The 21,574-nt window shown below is 34.9% G+C and overlaps 1 protein-coding gene across 2 annotated transcripts; it reads left to right on the plus strand.

Annotated features, from left to right (window-relative positions):
* Nucleotides 1-5,078: 5,078 nt before the first annotated feature.
* Nucleotides 5,079-10,684, plus strand: LOC141708646 (uncharacterized). Of its 2 annotated transcripts, XM_074512381.1 has the most exons (6): nucleotides 5,079-5,568; nucleotides 5,668-5,705; nucleotides 7,435-7,512; nucleotides 7,833-8,103; nucleotides 8,961-9,247; nucleotides 9,974-10,684. In XM_074512381.1, exons 1-6 carry the CDS (start codon nucleotides 5,215-5,217, stop codon nucleotides 10,407-10,409), a joined length of 1,464 nt encoding a protein of 487 aa, XP_074368482.1. In that variant the 5' UTR covers nucleotides 5,079-5,214; the 3' UTR covers nucleotides 10,410-10,684. The 2 variants fall into 2 exon arrangements, with proteins under 2 accessions (XP_074368482.1, XP_074368483.1); XM_074512382.1 differs by lacking the exon at nucleotides 7,435-7,512 and having other exon boundaries at nucleotides 5,083-5,568.
* Nucleotides 10,685-21,574: the final 10,890 nt, after the last annotated feature.

The raw sequence follows: 21,574 nt of genomic DNA on the forward strand, positions 1-21,574 counted from the left end.
TTTGCGGTTTAATCTACTCTAGTAATGAATGGTTCGTTTCCAAGACAATAACCTGTAAGTGTGTGTGTGTGTGATAAGTGTGGGGTCGTAAGGTGTGAGTATTTATATCTTGTGGTGTGAGGTATGTAGTATATAGTGGTTTAGATGGCGTGGCCTCCGAGATTCCCGAACCCGGATTTTGGGGCGCCACAGCTACGTTACTCTATCCAGCATCTTTGAATATCTTCATAATTGAATGGAAATGATAATGCTTCTTTGTTCTCTAAATCTTGCAATTAGGCTTCCACGTTCCATTTGCAAATACCTGACGCATGTGACTGTGTTTTCACTTTCAACTGCTATTTTCAATATTATCATCCGTTGGGACTATGTTGATCATCCGTCGGGATCCTTGTTGATTATTTGTCGGGAGCCTTTGTAGATCATCCGTCGGGAGTCTTTCTGTCACTTGATTCTATTTCACTTATGCAGAATTACAAGATATCTTATATTTACAATTAGCTAACCTATTCTACATATCAATTTAGTAGTCAACATGACTCAAAGAATCCTATAGTATCTACTCAACTAAAACATTGTTGTTTGCAGAAATGTGTTACAATACTTATTATTATATAAGCTACACTCTCGATGGATGTTAAATTGTCATCCGCCGGGACTATAAAGTTCATCCGTCGGGACTATATTAGAATATCCATCGAGAGCTACAAAAACACTAAGTTAAATCTACTAAGGTGTTTTGTTCAACTTATCATCAAGTTCACAACATATTCCTGACAAGTAAATTAAATGAAAAGAAAAAAAATCAATGAATTCACTAAGCATATATCCAACAAGCCAGTACACAGTATTAGTTGCAGGATCCAGTCGCTGTAAAATTGCCTAATCTACTTTCATACCAAAGACATAGAACCCTGATCTCAAGGGAAAATGCAAATACAGGTATAAAATATACTAATAACACTTTCACTGTTTTGTAAACAATAATTTTCCTAAAGTAGACTCGAATAGATCTGCTATATCTAGAGAGGTCATAAATGATCATGTACTATACACCCTATCAACGCCCAGTCCATACTCCTGCTTCACCAGGATACAGATCTTCTCGCTATAAACATGAATTTTTTTACAGAGTTGACACCCATTCTGAAACTAATAACTAGAATTCAAGATGCGAATACGTCATCAGTCACACCCTCTTGTTCATAGAATCTCTAACTGACAGTTAAGACCAAATACAGTAACCAAAGACAGTACATAATGAATAAAAAATGCAAAACATGGATATAATGGGGAAGAGAGAATCACAGAAAGAACAACTTAACTAACCAGTTGCAGAAATTTGGAGACATCTAGTGTGTGTCCTTGTGCAGCATTCTTGTTTGGAGTAAGATATCTGCAATGATACATTAAATAATTAGTCGAGATTAATCTGTAACTCTTCCAGAGTAGTAGCCTGGTTCTAGTGAATTTTTACTCTCCCGGCAGAAGTTTATACCCACGAATGCGATATCTCAAGTCATTAACAGAAATGTTGGTCCTGGCATAGCCGAAAATGTAAACTTCATGTGACTGCAAGAAAGCCTGTTCAAAATAGAGATTATAAAAGGAAAGGGGTTAATGTTATAAGGCATGGTAAAAGAAAAGACAATTGATAGATTAAAAACCTGGCGGTAAAGGTTAAAGAGTGCAGGAAAAGTCTTTTTTCTTGGCAAGATCACCCGAAGCACCAAACACAACAATTGATAGACAGCCTTCTTCAGACATGGGTGCTTCAGTATCATCCTTAACAATAGGAGTTGCTCTTTTCTCTAAGCACCATTTATCCGACATCTTATCAACTGCTGATTCCATAACCGCATACAGTAATTGACATATATATGCTGTGAGGGTGGTCTATACTATAAGTATAAATCAAGGTTTTAAAAAATAGAGAAATAATTACATAGAGAACAACAGAGAAATAATTACATCTTATGAACCATATTTATATTAGTCAAGTAACACATAGAGAACTATAAATAAACATATACAATACATGTCTCTCCTAGAACTATAAAAAACCCTTTTAAACATACTTATACATATATATGTAGTACATAACAATACATACATATACATACAACCATAAAAATAATGAAAACTTGTAGATCCAACCCAAATACCTTAGCAAACAAAAAGCTAAAATCAAAGAGTTTCAACCTTGCACATCAAACTCAAAGGAAACGAAACACAACACAAAACCCAAATGAACTTCAAGCAATAAATTAAAGTTCGCTATAACCAAACAACTTAAATCGCTAAAACTCCAAACTTCGGACTTGCGGAAGAATTAATTCAAATGAAAAAAGACAGAATCAAACCAACACCAAATTCCATGTTCACTTAATTGAAATTAGGGTTTATATATTTGGGGTTGTGTAGTGAAAATATGGGTAAAATTAGGGTTAAAGGTTGAATAGGGATAGAGATGTGTGAGAGAGAGAATGAGAGAGAGAGGCTGATTGAAGTGAGAGAGAAAGAGAGCGGGATAAGGGAGAAGGGGGATAGAATTGGGGTTGGGGGGGGAATTAGAATTTGGGGAAGGGGGAAACTTTTGTTGTAATAATTAACGGGGAAGTATCAATGTATATACCGAGCCATTTTTTTATTTTTTTAAAAATTAGATTATACAACGTTCACATTTTCAATCGATGTAGTCATTTTTTTATTTTTTAAAAATAAAGATTAGACAACGGTTATGTTTTAACCGATGTCTATAAACCCTTTAACATCATTTAAAAAGCAAGCGATGTTAAAAATCGTGTTAACATCGGTGAATTTTGTCCTTTCCTCTGTTTCTTGTGGTGTCTTCAAGAATTTGATGAAGCATGTCACATTGTGTGTACAATCTTGGTAAAACATTTGTTTCTTACTATAATTAAGCACAATACCTATATAACAATCAAATAATTATATTCGATAGCTTATATACTTATTGGTTATTATGTAGAACCAGTCCATCTAAGTGGTTATTTCACGATTCTTACATAATATATTTATAGAAGAAAATTAATATCGTAATAGCCGATTATACCTATATATTGCAATTAGCTAAAATTTCATATGTTTTGGTAAAAACATAACTTAATAACTAAATTGCATATATAAACTGAAGTAACAACCTAATAACCACGATTGCTCACATTCTTGATTATTCCGCAATTTAAAAACCATAAACTGATTATGCATAATTTAGCATAAACTGAAGTTACAACCTAAAAATCATCCAATCACGATTGCTCACATTCTTGATTATTCCGCAATTTAAAAACCATTCTTAAAATTGCTAAAACGTATTCAATCTTTGAATATAGTGATCGGAACATCTTATTCAACTAAATAATTACATAGCTTTTATATAACATCTATAAGGTAATCATAAATATCATCATCACACAATTCTATTGTTCAAATTATTACCGGTATGCTTACCTCTATGATTCGACGATGATTCAAGAAAAGTTGCAGCTCTTTCGTTAGTACACTTTCAATGTATTTGAACTATGTGTGTTTGGGGTGCATTTAATTTTGTTGAAGCAGTTGATTGAACCGCTCAATCAATAGTTTAGTTTTAGAGGTTTGTTTTTCTCTTTTAACTTGATTTTCACAATTTAATTGATATGATATATTGTTATTATATTGAACTGTTCAGAATCTTAATTTTTTTTTGTTTTTAGTGTATTAAAAGTAATAAGTAACAGTTTACATCATTCTCCTATATAAACATAACATGGAAGTACACATATGGTTGGTAAGTATTAGGTTGAAAGCAGGGGCGGAGGCAGTACGAGGTCAGGGTAGGTCTGGGCCCTCCCTGAAATTTGGCTCAATTTTATTACCTATTTTCTACATACAGCCCAAGTCCCTGTCATCAAAAACTATAAACTAATATCTATTCATGATTATTAACACATGGTCCAAAGCTTATGAGGTTTGATTGTCAAAAAATGTCCCAAAACTTAATGGATGATAGGTGACAGCATGTTACAATATTAATCCAGTTACATATTTAGTTTTTGTTTATTTGTTGTGTGACAATTTTCTTTTGAAGCTTGAAATCAACATTTTTTGTAAAACAAATTGTTGAATTTTCTTCAAGAAAAAATTTGGCCCCTCCTCATCCTCAGTGCTGGCTCCGCCATTGGTTGAAAGTGAAAAAATAAAAGTATCAATATTTGGATATATGTTGCGTAAGTGAATTTTTAATATTAGATTTTGGCCTATATATGATAACCACACCCAATCATTTCCAAGGTTGATTAGTAATATGTTAACGGTGAAAGAGTTGAATTATTCATTTATGGTAATAAGTTGTGTAGGTAAATATTCATTATTATACTTTCATTGAATTTTGTGTACATTCACTATCAGAATATTTTTGGATTGAGTTTTTCTAATTTTTTTTTGTGTTGATAAGTTGTACAAATATCGCTCTCGTTACATTTTAAATATTATTAATTAAGTTTAAAAGATAATATGCAAAATTTTTAAAAGGTTGAATTTTTTTTCTTCAAATAATTTACAAGTAAGTCTTTCTTTGGTATTTTAATTTATAAATACTCTTTGTTTTTATAATTTTTAAAAAAATTACTTTTTGGTTCTTAATTGTTCTAATTCTATCTCACTTTCAAAATAATAAAGAATTTAAATAATTAAATAATCAAATGGTAATCATCGCATGTGTAACGCAGACACATATCTTAGTAAATTATAATACCTGATAAAAAAATATATTACCGTACATAAATATAATAATATATAGATCAATGAGAAACAACTAATTATTTAATTTCTTGTCACCCATAAAATTAAAAATATATAAAAACATAAATGATTTTTTTTAAAAAAAATAAAATATTATAAAACTCGAAATCGAATCGGTTCGGCTGGACGTTTAGTCAGTTTCGATGGAAGGAATAGGGGATAGGGTGCTCGACCATCGGAAATATATTTAATATAACTGGTTGAGAAGGGTGCAGCAGCTGTCAAAACTTAAAACAGTAAAAATGGAAAAAAGAAAGCTCCAAAAAAGCAGGAGGATAAAAACGAGAAATATCAAGAACCAACCTTCCTCTGCCTTAACTATCCATAACCACCAGAACTACCGAATCCTCCATTTCTTCCCTCTATCTTCTTCACACACACTCACACAAAATAACCATAACAATAATAATGGTTGCAAGTTCAATCTCTACAATAATATCTTCAACCCCATCTTCACTCACTTCTTCCTCTTGTTCAATTTATTCGTTCTCCTCTAATTCACCTTCTATTCTTGGATATTATAAACCAAACCCTAGAACCCCATTATGCTTTCATAATCAATCTTCTACTGGGCCCCCTAAAGCTGCTTTTTTTAACCACCCCTTTAGCTCTGATGGGTCTGAAGCTGAGCAATTCATGGAGAACAACACAATTGCAGATTTTATGAGGTTCAAGAATGGGTCTGGTAATTCTCAGTTACAGACTGCTGTTGTTAGTTATCGAAAAAAGTTTCCTTGGTCTCTTCTTCAGCCTTTTCTTCAGGTAACAACAACTGATTGTGCTTTGTATTTGTGGGTTTCTGATGTTAATGGTTTTTATTTGATGTTCTTTTTTCTGATCTGTGTTTAAGTGATTTTGCAGGTTGATTTAGTATCCACTATCCACATTGCTGATAAGGAGTAAGCTTGCTTTAATATTTTAAAGTTGTTTCAATGTTTAAATATGTGTTGCTTATTTAATAAGCATTATGCCATGTGTATATATGACATACATGGCACTTCCGAGAGGGTTAATTATTAGTGACATCACTTATTAGCTCCAAATGTATTAAATTAATCACTATTGCAATTAGGACCTCAACTTAATCACTCACTTGAAAATTTGTATTAAGGTGATTATCCGGGAATGACTAAGTTTGTGTATAAAATTTTCAAATTTGTAACTAGATTGAGTCATTTTTAAAATGAGTAACTACTTGAAATATTTGAACGTAGCGGGTGATGGTTTTGATACTTATCACGGTTCCAAGACCCCTTTTAGGTTATTTGGGAGGGAGAAAACTTTTATGTTACTCTTTATTCATTTTCTTAGAAATTCAGCAGCTGTGCATGTGCCCCTTAATTGCCCTTAGTTGTTGTTCACACAACAAGTAGTCACTGGAAAGTTATTGACAGCTTTTGTGGTCAGGAGATAGCTTTATGTTGATAAAATATTTTTGAAGACGTCTCTTACCACTTTCCTTCGTCCAATGGGATGCTTGGACCTGCCTTGAATATGAAACCAACTTCCTGGTAGTTGAGTGCAATGATGCAAATTAACTATCCAACAAATGGTCTTAAACACTTGATGCAATAATGTTGGTGATTTTTATTTTGCGATGTTTTTGCAAAATATACTAATTAAAAAACTTTTTTTCTCAGAGAGGAGGGGGGGGGATTGATGTGTTTACTTGCAATTAGTTACAAACAATCGAATTTACAAAATATGGTTAAATATGCAACTACTATTGTTTCCTAGTGTCTCATTTTTTTTCTGCAACATAGGAAACTAATTGGCTAAATATAGTTTTGAAGTGGATGCAACAAATGATATCATTTTGAGTTAATACCATTGGAGAAGATGTAACACTAAGTTAGAATTTTAGATTATTGGTTATCTTTCCATCTGAGCAAATACGAATTTTGAAGCTGGTTAGAATTTTAGATTATTGGTTATCTTGCCATGTGAGCAAATACAAATTTGGAAGCTGGTGGCTTTTGTCTTAAAAATGAAAGTCTAATAGTCTAATTCTTAATTGCGGTCTTCTTGTAAGGAAAAAAGTCCTCAATTTCAAGGGAAATTACGTGTCATCAGCCATCGATCCATCAATTTGAACTCATACTGATCTCATAACATCTCAAGATCTACGTTGCACTAGTCTCTTCCTCTGTGAAAAATTCATATATAACCTTGCACGGCCTTCTCAATTTCTTAGTTATGAGTTGTAGAGATGGGCGTGATGAAAATATATTCCGAGTTTTTAGGCTTAATTTTTAAATGGAATACATATATCAATGTATTGATATATTGAGGTCCATGTAACAGTAGAAAGACACGAATAGATCACCTGAATAGTTGTATCCTTTTTAAGGAATTGAAGGCAGCACAATAATCAACTACCAAGGTCATATGGAGCAAGTGGAAAACATAAAGTGACCACACGATCTGTTCCATATATTGTTCATGTATTATTTCCTTGTTATTATAAATAGATGAATTCTATGCTACCTTCATAACTCACATAAATACATTGATCATTTTCTCTCATGGAAGTGTTCTAGGGCGGTTTACTTCTGCTCTTTGCTCCATTTTCTTCATTAACATGATCACCTTACCTTTTTATCATTGATCCAGCTTTTCTATTTGTAGGCGAACACTTTTACTTCTGTCAATCATATTCGAGCAAAAGTGTTGCATTTTCAGTTGCATACGAGGCAATTACACATGGTGAATGATTATATAGATATAAGATATTAAATACCGTTATGTAGTAAGTATTGTTAGTTTGCTACGCAAGATTCCATTTTGCAGTTCAAGCAAAAAATATTTCGCATGAAATGTGTACATCATTCAATAAGTTACAAATTTGTAGATTTGTTAAAGTCTTGGTAACTCATTGCAAATTTGAAATATGAAAATAGAAGATAGTTTGTGTAACCAATATATAGGGATATAAATGGACACATAGTATCATACATTGATTTATTAAATTATTGGATAAATGATACAATATTGTGCAATTAAATTGGTCAAGGTGCCATGTTTAGGTACTTTGATATCCTGCAGAAGGAACTTGAGCCCTATGATTGTGTCCTGTATGAGATGGTAACTAGCAGGGAGAGTTTAGAGAACAGAAGAAAACTTGTTGCTACGAAAAAGCTTAAAAGTTCACGTTCTTCGGGATTTAATATACTTGGATGCATTCAAAGGCAGATGGCTAGATTTTTGACACTTGACTTCCAATTAGATTGTCTTGACTACCAGGGCGACAATTGGTTTCATGCTGACCTTGATTTTGAAACCTTCAAGTTACTCCAGGTATTACTCAAAGTTCCGCTTACGCTGATATAATGCGCAAACAAAGTTTAGACCATAAGAACCTGGAAGCATATTGAGTGGTATAGGTAGAGTCTAACTTGCTGCTCATATAGGTAGGTACTCTCTCCGTCCCATAATAAACGTCCTAATTTTTTTAAGTTTTTTTCACGCATTTCCACGCTTATAAAAAACATATTTCTAGTTCTTTTTTCCCATTTTTTTTTGTTTTGTACCAAAATAGGATGTTCAAACTCTTATACAAAACAAAATATTCAAAAAAATATCTACAACTATGTTTTTTGCATGCGTGGAAATGCGTGAAAAGAAGTTGAAAAGACGTTGAATATGGGACGGAGAGAGTAATTTTTAATCATTATTGTGGTGTTGAATATGGGACGGAGAGAGTAATTTTGATCATTATTGTGGTTTAAATGGAAAGAGGTTTTCTTGTATGTTGACTTGTGATGGAGTATTTCACTCAGTACACATTGTTTCTGGCGGTCAATCGTGGGCCCATTGTATTTTTAGAGATTATAAACGCCACTCTGCGTGCAACTTATCTAATAAACTTTTTTGTATCATTCCATCTATTTTGCAAAAAGAGGTTCCAATTTTTTGTTTCAGCAATCAATTGATGATATATTAATTGTTATATCGGCGCGATGCATGTAACCTAAAGATTAAACAGTGTTTGTTATCAGTCGTGCAATAAAATTGTAATTATTTTTATACTTGATCTAATTATTAAGATTGACTTCAAATTTGGATACTCAAACTTGGTCTTCTACTGAAAAATATCTTGCCCAAGACCTTTTGTAGAAAGAAAATAATAACATATTATTGTATTCTATATCCAGGAAGAAAAAGGCGAGAGTATCTTTTCATTTGCAAGAGATATGACCATTAGATCAACCAAAGCACTGGTGCAAACAGCTTCAATCCCTGAAGAGCTAGGTCCTTGGAGATCGAAACTTCTGTGGGCTTCTCGTGTGCTGCCTATGCCACTTGTTGGCATTCTTATTATTGGAGGCCTTTGTGCTGATGTTCCAAGTCAGACAACAGAATATCCTGAAGTAGAAGCCTTGTCAAGGCTTGATTTTGGAGGTGCAATGAAGGTCTTCCTAGCCAAGAGGCTAACTTCTGAGTAAGTCTATAATTTTTTAATGTTATTGCTTGCTTTACGCAGTGGTCCTGGTCATAATATTTTTGATTGCTTCATGTATTACTGTACCTACAATTGGTTTTATTTATGACTCTTGCTCCAGTGTGCTCTTAGAATCATGAATACTTCAAATATGTCTACCATCTTAGTACTTGGAATACTTCTGATATCTCTCTTGGAAAATTGTAATCTATTGAACCCTTTTTCTTTATGTTTCTTTTTCGAGCGTAGATGTACTTACAAGTAGAATCCATTTTTTTTTGATAAATCTCAGGGTGAGCGAGAATCAAACTTCGGTTCTAGGACGAGAAATGATAAGCCTTTACCATTGGGCTATCACATCATGCTCAACTTTTTTGTTTTTGTACATGTGCAATTGTACAACATACCTTTTTTGTTTATTCAACTTCCTTTTAATGCATAAAAAAAATTGCACAGGGTTGTTTGAGACCTCACTGTAACTTGTCTTGTTACTTTCTGTTGTTATTAACATGTTAAACAAGGTTAAAATGTAGAAAAATATGCTGAGTTGGCCCGTTGCGCAACTATTTTTTATTTCCATCTTTGTACATTTCAGAGTAGAAAATTGTGGTGGTGTGACCTGTGAACTTCATAATTTTGACTCTGTAACAAACAAAAATAAACTATGTAATTGTGAAGTGTGTGATATATCAGTACGCGTTAGTTGAATGTGTTTTATATCTGTAGGTTCACACAGGCAACAGCAGATGTAGAGGAGAAATCTGTAATTATTGGTGAGAGGAACAGGGCTGCAACAGAGGCGCTACAAAGAGCAATTAACGAAGGGCACAATAAGATTGCAATACTTTACGGCGGAGGGCACATGCCAGATTTGGGTAGAAGATTAAAAAATGAGTTAGATCTTTTCCCTTCAGGGGTGCAGTGGGTAACAGCTTGGTCAATAACGAGCCGCAATATAACAAGTAGTTCCCTTCCATTTTTGACAAATATGGCAGAAGCTTTGGGATGGCCATTAAACCGCTACCAGACTTTGGCACTTTTGATATTTTCCTCTTTTCTTGCACTTGATCTCTGGTTTTGGGAGCTCTTTTTTGGCACGTCTGTGAATTGGCTTTCAAATATCAGTTCAGAAATTCTTCAATATGTCGAAAGTGCTAGGTGATTGATAATTACAACTTGTCCATGTATGTAGTAATGCAGAGTCCTTGTAAATGTTATACATACGTGTCTTATTTGAGCACAAGGAATGCTATATTCAATTGTAATTTAATAATATATGAAACCACAAATTTACCATCACAAGTTTACCGGTAAGTGTAATCATTACCAGTACGAACGGGTAGTATACAGGTTAACAAACCGGTACTTCCTCCTCCCTAAAAACGTTTCCTATTTGTGTTAAACACATTTGTCAATGCAAACTTTTGATTGTTAATATCTTTAATTTTGTATTAGTATTAAATATAAAAATTTCATTATATTAAAATATTCATAAATACGAATTCAACAAGATCACTCGTAATTATATTTGTTCTTATAAATTAGACGTAAATTAGTATTCAATAGCTTATCATGAATAATGTAAAAAGTCAAAATCGGAAACGTAATATGGGATGGAGTAGTATACAAGTTTAGCAGCAAGGGTAAGAGCAACTCCAAACTTCGGTCCAAATTTGGATCGAGCCTCTCTCCAACTTTAAAAGTTTGATCCAAATTTCTGTCCAAATTATAAAATAATTTTTTAATATTTTAAGTTTTTATAATAAAAAACATTTCATTCTTGTATGATATTAAATTTTAACTTAATATTTGATTAATACTATTATTAATTAAATATATTATTTTAAATATAAAATTAATAACAAGTAATGTAATTCTAATTAAACTTTAAATATATATTAAAAATAGTAAATACATTTATTTCTATTTTTATAATAAAAACAATAATAATAAATATTACATTCAAATAAGAAAAGTACAAATATTGATATAAATTTGGATCGATAGTAAACATTACATTACTTTAGTGTAATGTGTTGATGTAGAAGAAGGTGAACACTAAAGTGTGACATATAAAATATCATTTAGTGGGTCTGAGCCTAATTAGATGAACCCTGAGTCTAACTAGATGAACACTGAAGTGTTGCGTACGAAACAACACTTATTGATTCTAAGCATAATTAGGTGAACACTGAAGTGTTATAAACTGAACACCACTTATTGGGCTGAATCTAATAACGTTAATGCGATCACTTATCGGGACTGAGTCCGAATATCTATAAGCATCACCATGAATGCTTATCGAATCAGCATGAGTAAACGTAACACAATTATATATGAGTTTTATATGAGTTTTGGAGGTGTATAAACCTTAAGTATCTTTTTCTACAAGCATTCCACTTACAACATACTGCTAGAGGACTTGTTCATAAATGATAGGGAAAGTGTTGCTTTGAAACTCTTTTATGAGACGATTCATAATTCCAAAAAACTACGCAGACTTAATCGACTTAATCTTTATAAAGGGTACCTATGCATCTTATGAGAGAGGGGCGAAAATTAACACTATGTTACACTCTCAAGAACAGTCTAAAAAATCATCAAAATCATATACTTTATCCAAGTTCTTCTTATATCTTTGTACAAAAACCCATCTACAAATCTTAATATTGGCACCACGTTCTTGACGAAATTTGGTTCCCACACAGTGCTTTTCAAATCACACCACACCACAGCATACTGTATCATATATAATATTATAATATAAAATTTACTAATATATTTATATTATTTTTTATACAGATCGAAGTACATAATTTTATTTTCATACTAATTTAGTAAAGTGATAGTTGATAAGATAAACAGAAGCTTGGTGCTCTGATAAGGCTATTTGAAATACAATATTAATTGTCGGTTTTACAATCTATTAAAAATTTTATGCTGATATTTTTAGATTGCATCACACCACATTTGTGTGGTCTGGTCGTGGTTTAAAAATTTAAACAAATTGCATATGAGGGTTGGACCATTTAGAGAAAAACTTCATTATCCATACTGCGGACACCCCTAGATTTTAGTATTTGGAATAATCGACGATTGCTTAATTTCTTTTTAAATTGTTATCTTTAAATTTTAAATATTGACGAGTTTTCCCTTTTGCAAGAATAATTAGTGTTATCTATACGTCTATACATCAATATAAAGTAAAATCTTGGGACGTCCACATGGTGGTGTTCAAATATCCTCAAACTCTATTTTGACATTCTCATGACCTCTCTAATTTATTCTCAGTTTTCTCATGACCTCTCTAATTTATTCTCAATTTTATCTCTCAATAATTGAAAGTTCTAAAGTAATTACCATCGTCAACGGAAATACTAAGAGGCAATTCAATTATCATACATCTACAGACTTTTATGCGGGATACAAATCTGTGCGAAAGCCCCATCTTGCTGCTCCCGTAGACTTGTTGCTCTTATAGACTTCATTATTAGGTACTTTTTTCGGTTTTTACATCATATCATAAACGTATAAGTATATATTTTATTTTCACTTGCATAAATATTTTAATAATTTTATGTGTTATTGTTTTATGTATTAATCAATTAATACAGTTTTATGAAATATTATTTGAATTCAAAATGCAAATCAATGTCGTTAACACTGCTTTCTCGTTCTCCGTGGTTGTTGTTTGTATTAAGCTTCCAAGAAGAATGATGTTTGGGGTGACAACATATTTGCGCCATTCAATACGGCTCATCTCGAAAAGGTACAAATGCCCTGGACTAGAAACTTATGAATTAATCAATTAATCAATTAATCAACTACATTAATCATTTTTCGTTACAATACCATCTTCATCCAACTTGTTTCCGAATACCCACTTAGTGTCAATCACTGTTTTGTCTTTACTTTAGGTCGGAGTACCAGCTTCCAAACTTTCTGCCTTTCAAACTGATTGAGTTCTTCTTCCATATCAATGAGCCAATATGGATCTTCAAGTACCTTATCTACTTTCTTAGGCTTCATTTCTGAAAGAAACTCTGAAAAGTGGCATTCATTCTGTGTGGCACATATAGTTCTTACTCATGTGTCAGGATCACCAATGATCAATTCAAAGGGATGGTCTCTATTCCAAACCCTACGTCTTGGAAAATAAGATCTTGATGTTTCCTCTTGTTCAACATTATATTGAGAGTAAATAATTTATCATCTTCCTGCTCCCCTGAGTTGCTGCCTCCATGGCTTGATGATTATGTTCTTTGATTAGTGGTTCTAATAGGGCTTCCTGTCTGAGCTCCATTACCACCACTGTCACCATTGAAACAAGATAAGAGCAACTTCAGGTTCAACTTCATATAAAGGATCATCTCAAAGATTTTCAAATTTTAGAGATTTAGAATCCAACAAAGATTAAGGTATCGTTGGACGTTACATTAAGGTTTTCAATCACCTTCTGGTCAACAATCACATAAACCCTATATGCTTTAGATGCTAGAGAGTAGCCAAGAAATATGCCTTCTTTAACTTTAGCATCAAACATTCCCAGATGCTCATTTCCTTCATTAAGCACAAAATATTTAGCCGCAAACACATGAAAGTATTTCAGTGTTGGTCTTTTGTCATCAAAAATCTCATAAGGAATCTTATCATGATCTTTATTAATCAGGATACGATTCTGAGTCCCTATGTTGAATGCTTTAGCCCAAAAGTAGGTAGGAAGTCTTGATTGACTTAACATAGTCCTTGCTGCTTCAACCAAGGTGCGATTCTTCTTTTCAATCACTCCATTTTGTTGTGAAGTTCTTGGTGCTGAATATTATCTCGAAATACATTTCTCAATACAAAATTCATTAAGAATGCATTCTTGAATTATGTACAATTATGTGATCTGATCTTCCTAACAGGCACTTTCGCTTCCATCTCAATCTTCTTTATATGATCAACAATTATCTGTGGTGCTTCATCCTTTGATTGTAAGAACAACACCCATGTGTACTTTGAGTAATCATCACCCATCACTAAAGAATATCTCTTTCTTGATAGCGACAATACATTTATATAACCAAATAAGTCCATGTGGATTAATTGAAGAGATTCAATGATGCTTGTCGTTTCCCTGCTTCTGTGTGATGCTTTCTTTGACTTCGCTTTTGCAAATACTTCACATATTCCTTCTTGATAATATTCCATCTTTTGTAGTCCTCTCACCAATTCCCTCTTTACTAGTGATATCATTGACTTGAAATTCAAGTGTGAGAGCGTCTTGTGCCATAATCAACTTTGTTCTGATGAAGATTTGCTGGAAAAACACCTCATTACCCATCACAGGTAGAACTCAAGTCAGCTACGAACAGATTAAACACATTTCCTTTCTGAAATCAACATTGTATCCCTTATCATAAAATTGACTGATAATTAGAAGACTATGTTTCAATCCTTCCACAAGAGAGATGTTTTCAATGATGACATTCCTGATTTCCAAGTTGCCACATGCCGTAATAAATCCTTTGTTTTCATCTCTATAGGTAACTATATGGCCACATTTCTCAACCACACCTATGAGCAGGGACTTTCCTCTTGTCACGTGTCTGAAACACCTGTTTCCCAGAATGCACATGATCTTCTCCTTTTGTACCTTGCCCATCAACTACAAATTGATTAAGAAGACTTTGGTACCCAAACTTGTTTGGGTCATGAAGGTTTAAGGGTAGAAACACGATTAATATATGATATAACCTCAATAGGCTTAACTTTCACTTTGACCGCTTCCTTCTTAGTGCTAGTCTTGACAATTTTGTTGTCAAAGATAGAGACTGGTGTAACCTTCCCAACTTTGGGAGGTACTACAGTATTTGCTTGTGTGTGCTTATAACTTATGCTTGTCTTAGTGTCAGTGCGAGTGCCTTTCATTAATAAATCAATTGTTTTCCACATTTCCTTTGCATTTTTACTTCCTAGGAGTTGATGACTCATATTCTTATCGGTCGATTCCACTATTATGAGTTGAAGGTTTGTGTCAATATTAATCAATCCCCTATCAATATCCATATATTTGAATGATTATCTGAGGGTAGATATCGAAGCAACTCGCATCAGTAGTGGTTGACGATTCAAGAACTACTTTCATTGGAACATAAGGATCATAGTAATATCCCAACATATAATGGATTCGAAACTTTAATGTGCAACATCATTTTGTTCTCTATAGATTATAATTTTCTCCGTCAAACGGGAGAACCTTGATACTTCCAATTCTTTGGTTGTTCAACATCTTGGAGGAATAAAAGTATGTAACAAAAATAAATTCTATTTTATAAAATTATTTAAGTTTCAAAAATTTCAAGATTGAGGATAATCTAAAATTTAAAATTTTCAAGAGATTTTTCAAGAACTTGTTTGATTTGGTTTCGTTCTACGAATCTTGAATTATATATCAATCAATAGGCTCTGATACCAATTGTCAGTCCCAAGGTATCGTAAAAGGGAGGGGGTTGAATACGATATCTACAAATTCTTTTCGATTCGTTTCAAGTTCTTCGTTAAAAGTACTTAATCAAAAAATAGGCACAAAATAATTCGAGAAATATATTGTTTTTTAATATAAACCTAGAGGTTGCTACACTCTAATCAATTACGATTAGCTACAATGAATTTAACAACATAACAATATGATTACAATCTTAATAAATATTGCCTTTAATGGAGCTCACATGAAATACAGCTGGTTTGCTAAAGAAGATGAACACCGAAGTGAATGTCTTCAACTTCCTTTTTATGTAGACTTCAATTCCATTTGAACATGTGGCTCAACAATAACCAAGGATTCTTGAAATTGCTTCATATCTCCTACAAATCGACAACACAAACTAGCTAGCCCCGTTCCTTCTCTCCTAATCAACAATACAACCTTGGATTGTACAAATTGAAATTTCTTTGATTGTACAAACCGACAGTGTATTGATCACATAAATCAATACAATTGAATCCTGCAAGTCGACAGTGTTTGTCATACCCCAACTTTAACAAAAGAAAACTATACGAATAATTACAATAGTTAACAAAAGGAAATATATACACCGAAACCAAGATCTTACAGTTTAGGGTTTGGAACATCCCAATACTATTAACTATTACAACCTGATTTCAATATCGAGTCCTCACACAAAACGATCACTAATCTACCTGAGCTCGAACATACGAATCAGCATCACAAGTCTTATGTGTTGTCTGCTTGAATCTAACCATATATGCTAGCTGAAATATCAGGGTGAAAGTAAGTAGTGAGCCAAATGCTCAACAAGTGCTATAATATACATAAACAAAATAAAATAATAATGGAAATGAAAGATTCAACCATATAGTGACAAGAGATAAACTTTCAGGGTGATGGCATCTTTTATTTGTAACAAAACAATTAGAAACCACTTCTTTATCAAAACTATTTTATGATGCTACGGATTACAACCGGTGATCAGCCGCAAAGTAATCCCGAACCTCGCTGGGTTCTAGAACATTAATGGGATCCCTAGGCAACCTTTAAGCCTATAATTTAAAAGCGGAAAGGACTTGCATCTCAGTCTAGATCCACTATCTAAAGAAAACATTTGTCCCCCTTTGGGACTGAAAATCCACTTTTAACTTTTTATTTTAAAAACTGATGCCAAGTGACTGTTAATTTCTTAAACCGTGAACGTCTTTATCAAGGGTTCTAGATCAACTTCGAAGCACATGGAATAGGTTCAGTAAACTTTAAGGCCATGATCAATTAGACTGATAACTTATCGAATGGAATTGCAAAGTTTCTATTCACAACGGATTTGGTATTGCGGTTTAACAGGGTTATTGGATAGTATAAAGGAACTAAGTCAAACTAGGTTCAATGTAGTGGTTCCAGATAAGACATAGGTATTTAAAATATAAAGAAGGTGAGTATCAGTTCAAAGTATAATAGGGTCTCATGGTTTAAGGATAACAATAGAGTTATCAAGCATATATAAACAACTTTAAGGAATAACTGACTATTAGGTGTCAAGATAAGGTTACTAAATACAACTTATACAGGGTTCAGCATCACAATTATTTTGGTATACCAGCATGGTATGACTTTTGAATTACTTGCATAGCAATCTCCAAGTAAAGTTAAACTACTTGCAATAGATACTTACGGGTTCATGGTATTTGTATATAATACAAAAGATAGATTTGAAACCACTTGGGTCATGTATACATGTATATCAAGGTGAATTAGAATACTCGCATCATATATAAAAGCTAGGTTAACACACACTTGCAGTGTAAACACAAAAAAGATAGGTTGAAACACTTGCAGTGTAAACACAAAAAGATAGGTTAAAACACTTGCAGTGTAAACAAAAAAAGATAGGTTGAAACACTTGCAGTGTAAACACAAAAAGATAGGTTGAAACACTTGCAGTGTAAACACAAAAAGATAGGTTAAAACAATTGCCTTGAGAAAGGCTTGACTTGACTGACAGGTGGGAGCAACTCAGAGCTTTACTCGACTTTAATGGCAAGTTTACCCTCATCTCGAGAGCCTACACAAAATAATAATAACCTCATTATAATATATTCTCACCAACTCAACCTATTTATAAACCGAAGGTAAGCACATTGGCACTTAGGCCTATATACAGATACATGCTTACAATTATCTTATAAGCATACTAGATCACATAGCCATATATGCTCACATAACACATTTAAATATATAATAATACATCAACACACTATATTGCATTACTAAGCTTGGATGATCTCACTCCACTTTCTCAAGTCACTTAGTTATGCTAAACTAGACAAAACTCCTAATATTGACCTCGAAACTCGAAGTGCCTTTTTCTAAACCATCAAGTTACTATTGGCCCTGACCTAGGCCCTAAACTCTACTGAACTTATACTATCTTATAACTATGGTGGTCAACGTAGGCCTCACTCATAATTGCTCTAAAACTAAATGTTAAGTGAAGGTGCTCATTATAGTGATTTCAGGATGACACCAATGGATTTATGAGAACAATTGACACCCTTACTCCTCAAGTTTATCTCCCAAACTTATACACTAGACTCTTCTGATCATAAGGTAACTCTGAAGCTTGGTGTGACTCAAAGGCCTAGCGTGGGCCTACCTAGGTCTAAGCATAAAGTCCACTGTTCCCCTGTTTTCTGGATAGAATAGTGTCCTAATCTGCACTAACTTGTGACACATTATCCTAACTCAATTCCTATTAACTATGGTTGGGAAAACACCTCAGACACTCCCTCTAACTAGGGACAATCAAGGCCTAGTGAGAGCCTACCCATGACATGGTCAAAACTCCCCATTTCTAGGTTACGGTAAAACTGTCCCCTGCTAGACAGATTTAGTGTTTTCACTCGTGCACCTAACCAAACAACCTACAAACCTCTAACAAACACCTAAAATATGAATTATACCCTAGTACTAGCTTCTGGTGACTTGGGCCTCAAAGTGCATTACAATGACAAGGTCAAATCTCACTCTAAACCTCATGAGACCAAACTGAAATTCTGCAGAATCTAAGGTACCCCTTTCCACCATGTTTCCCACTTGACAAACCAAACCAAACATCAATCAAAACCCAAACCAAACCTCAACCAAGGAAACCTACTGAACTAACACTCACACACACAATATTGGCTTAGTGGAGCTTGATAGGGATAAATAAGTCCTGATTTTATAATTAATGGGCTGATAGGCCCAATAATAAGATGTATAATATTCAGACCAGAAAGGTTAAGCCTGATGGACCAGATCAGGCCTAATGGAATAAAAAAGGCCCAAAAGCCCTGATTATTAATTAATTTCGTAATTAATTAATAAGGGAGAAATCAGATGTTAAAAAGAGTCCCGATAAGGATATAAATCCTTAGAGATTAGCCCCAAGGGGACCTAAAAGGATAAGGAATCAGCTTCCTACTTCCTAGGACTCCTAAGTCTATCCTAAATCAGAGGCTTGTCCATCAAGTCTCCTATACCAAGTCCAATTCAAGGACTCCCACATCTATATAAGGGGTCTCACCCCACAAATCAGAACTACGTTTTTTGACTTGATCCTTGGCAATCAGCAAGGTACGTAGGCATCTTGTTAAGGCGGATTGAGTCACGAAACACAAGAGCAGTCAAATCGAGCCTCGAAGCTCACGTTCCTTAGTATTAAATACAGCAATTATATATATTAGTTTTAATCCATAACATTTGGCGCCGTCTGTGGGAAAACAACAACAACCATGGCGAGAACACGGAGAACAATTGGAGCTCTAGAGGAAGGAACACCATCAGAGACAACCCAGGTGATTTCATCAACCGTGGAGGTTCCTCCCCATTCAACTTATGCATCTACTCAGGGGGAAGCCCAGACAGGGGCAACTCATCCTCAGCCACAAGGGACAACTCCCCCGACTATTCAAGGTACGAATCCTCAAGTTCAACAAATACATATACCTGTGAATTCTCGACCCGTCGGGTATGAATATTCAACTATTGTTACTACTAACCCCCCTTATGGGATGCCCCTTCGCCCTGAGGTTGGAGGAAGCGGATATGCTAGGCGAGGCGAAGCACGAGGGCAGTCACCCCCCTATATACGAGGTTTGGGTCCTATTCCTGAGGATCGGGAATTTTCTGGTCCTTATACTGAGAGAGACTCCGAATCTTCAGATGATGAAGTGGCCCCGAGAAGGAGGCGTCCTGGAAAAGAGCCAATGACCGATGGAAGGCAACGCCCCCAAAGCACCCCAGGGGCGAATCCCCAAGAAGTGCAGGAAAGGATCAGGGCTCATGAGGCTGAAATCCAAAGGCTGAGGCGTGATTTGGAGGCTCACCAGGCCACCAGACCCGAGATATCTCCTAGGGGGAGAAATCCTCCTCCTGTCATAGACCTGGATGGTCCGGTAAGAAGAAGGGCTGTTGTCCCAAGAACTGATCCAAGCAATCTCCTTCCCCTTGGAGATCCTGATGATCCAACTCCACCCTTCACAGAAGAGATAATGAATGCCCATATCTCAAGGAAATTCAAGATGCCCACTATCAAAGCCTATGATGGCACGGGAGACCCCGCTAATCATGTTAGGACATTCTCTAATGCACTGTTGCTGCAACCCGTGAATGATGCTATAAAGTGTCGGGCCTTCCCTCAAACCCTGTCAGGTATGGCTCAAAGATGGTACAGTCGCTTGCCCCCAAACTCTATTGGATCGTTCAGAGAGTTAAGTCAGGCTTTTATTAAGCAGTTCATCAGTGGAAAAGTCCATGAGAAAAGTTCAGCATCTCTTATGAGTATTGTGCAAGAAGCTAAGGAATCCTTGAGAGATTACCTGAATCGTTTTACAAAGGAGGCTTTAAAAGTCCCAGACCTTGATGATAAGGTAGCTATGATAGCACTGCAACAAGGAACTAGGGATGAGTTTTTCAAGATGTCCTTGGCCAAACGTCCCCCTGAAAATATGTTGCAGCTCCAAGAGAGGGCAGGGAAGTATATCAAGGTTGAAGAAAACATGAGGAAGACCGTAGTAAGTAATGAGCCCACTGGAGGCAAGAAGCGGAAAACTGATCTGGAGTATATCGCTAAGGATAAGTATCCTAAAACCGAACAAAACCCTGATTCAACCCCCAAGAAGGGAGGACCTGGGCAAAAGTTCACCGAATACGCTAAGCTGAATGCTCCCAGAAGCCAGATCTTGATGGAGATCGAGAAAGATCGAGATGTTCGTTGGCCTAAGCCCTTGAAGGCCGATCCAGCCAAGCTAGATAAGAGCAAGTATTGCAGGTTTCACAAAGATGTTGGCCATGACACCGATGAGTGTAGGCAATTGAAAGATGAAATTGAGTTTTTGATTCGAAAAGGAAGATTGAACAAGTATACTGGAGATGGAGGGGACAGAAATAATAATGGAAGGAAGAACTTTGAAGATCGTAGGAGGGACCAAGACGATCAGGGGCGAAACCCCCAACCTAGAGGACCAGTTATAAACACCATTTATGGAGGGCCGAGACCTCGAGGGCCTGTGATAAACACGATCTTTGGAGGTCCAACTGCTGCTGGATTGTCCAAAAATTCCAGAAAGGCATATACTAGAGAGGTTATGCATATTGTTGGAGAAGCCCCGAAGAGGGCCATGACAGAAGTAACATTGGCTTTTGATGATTCCGACCTAGAGGGTGTGAAGTTTCCCCATGACGACCTGCTGGTCATAACGCCGATAATAGGAAATAGCCCGGTTAAGAGGGTCCTTGTGGATAATGGTGCTTCTGTGGATATCTTGCTCCACGACACCTTTCTAAGGATG

This window comes from Apium graveolens, chromosome 2, assembly GCF_009905375.1.
Source record: "Apium graveolens cultivar Ventura chromosome 2, ASM990537v1, whole genome shotgun sequence".
NCBI lineage: Eukaryota > Viridiplantae > Streptophyta > Magnoliopsida > Apiales > Apiaceae > Apium > Apium graveolens.

Bases quoted from the DNA above. Each gene is read 5' to 3' on its own strand.
- LOC141708646 (XM_074512381.1), top strand. From the start codon at position 5,215: ATGGTTGCAAGTTCAATCTCTACAATAATATCTTCAACCCCATCTTCA. The intron at 5,569-5,667 runs GTAACAACAACT...GTGATTTTGCAG, and splicing joins TTCTTCAGCCTTTTCTTCAG to GTTGATTTAGTATCCACTAT. The intron at 9,248-9,973 runs GTAAGTCTATAA...TTATATCTGTAG, and splicing joins GCCAAGAGGCTAACTTCTGA to GTTCACACAGGCAACAGCAG.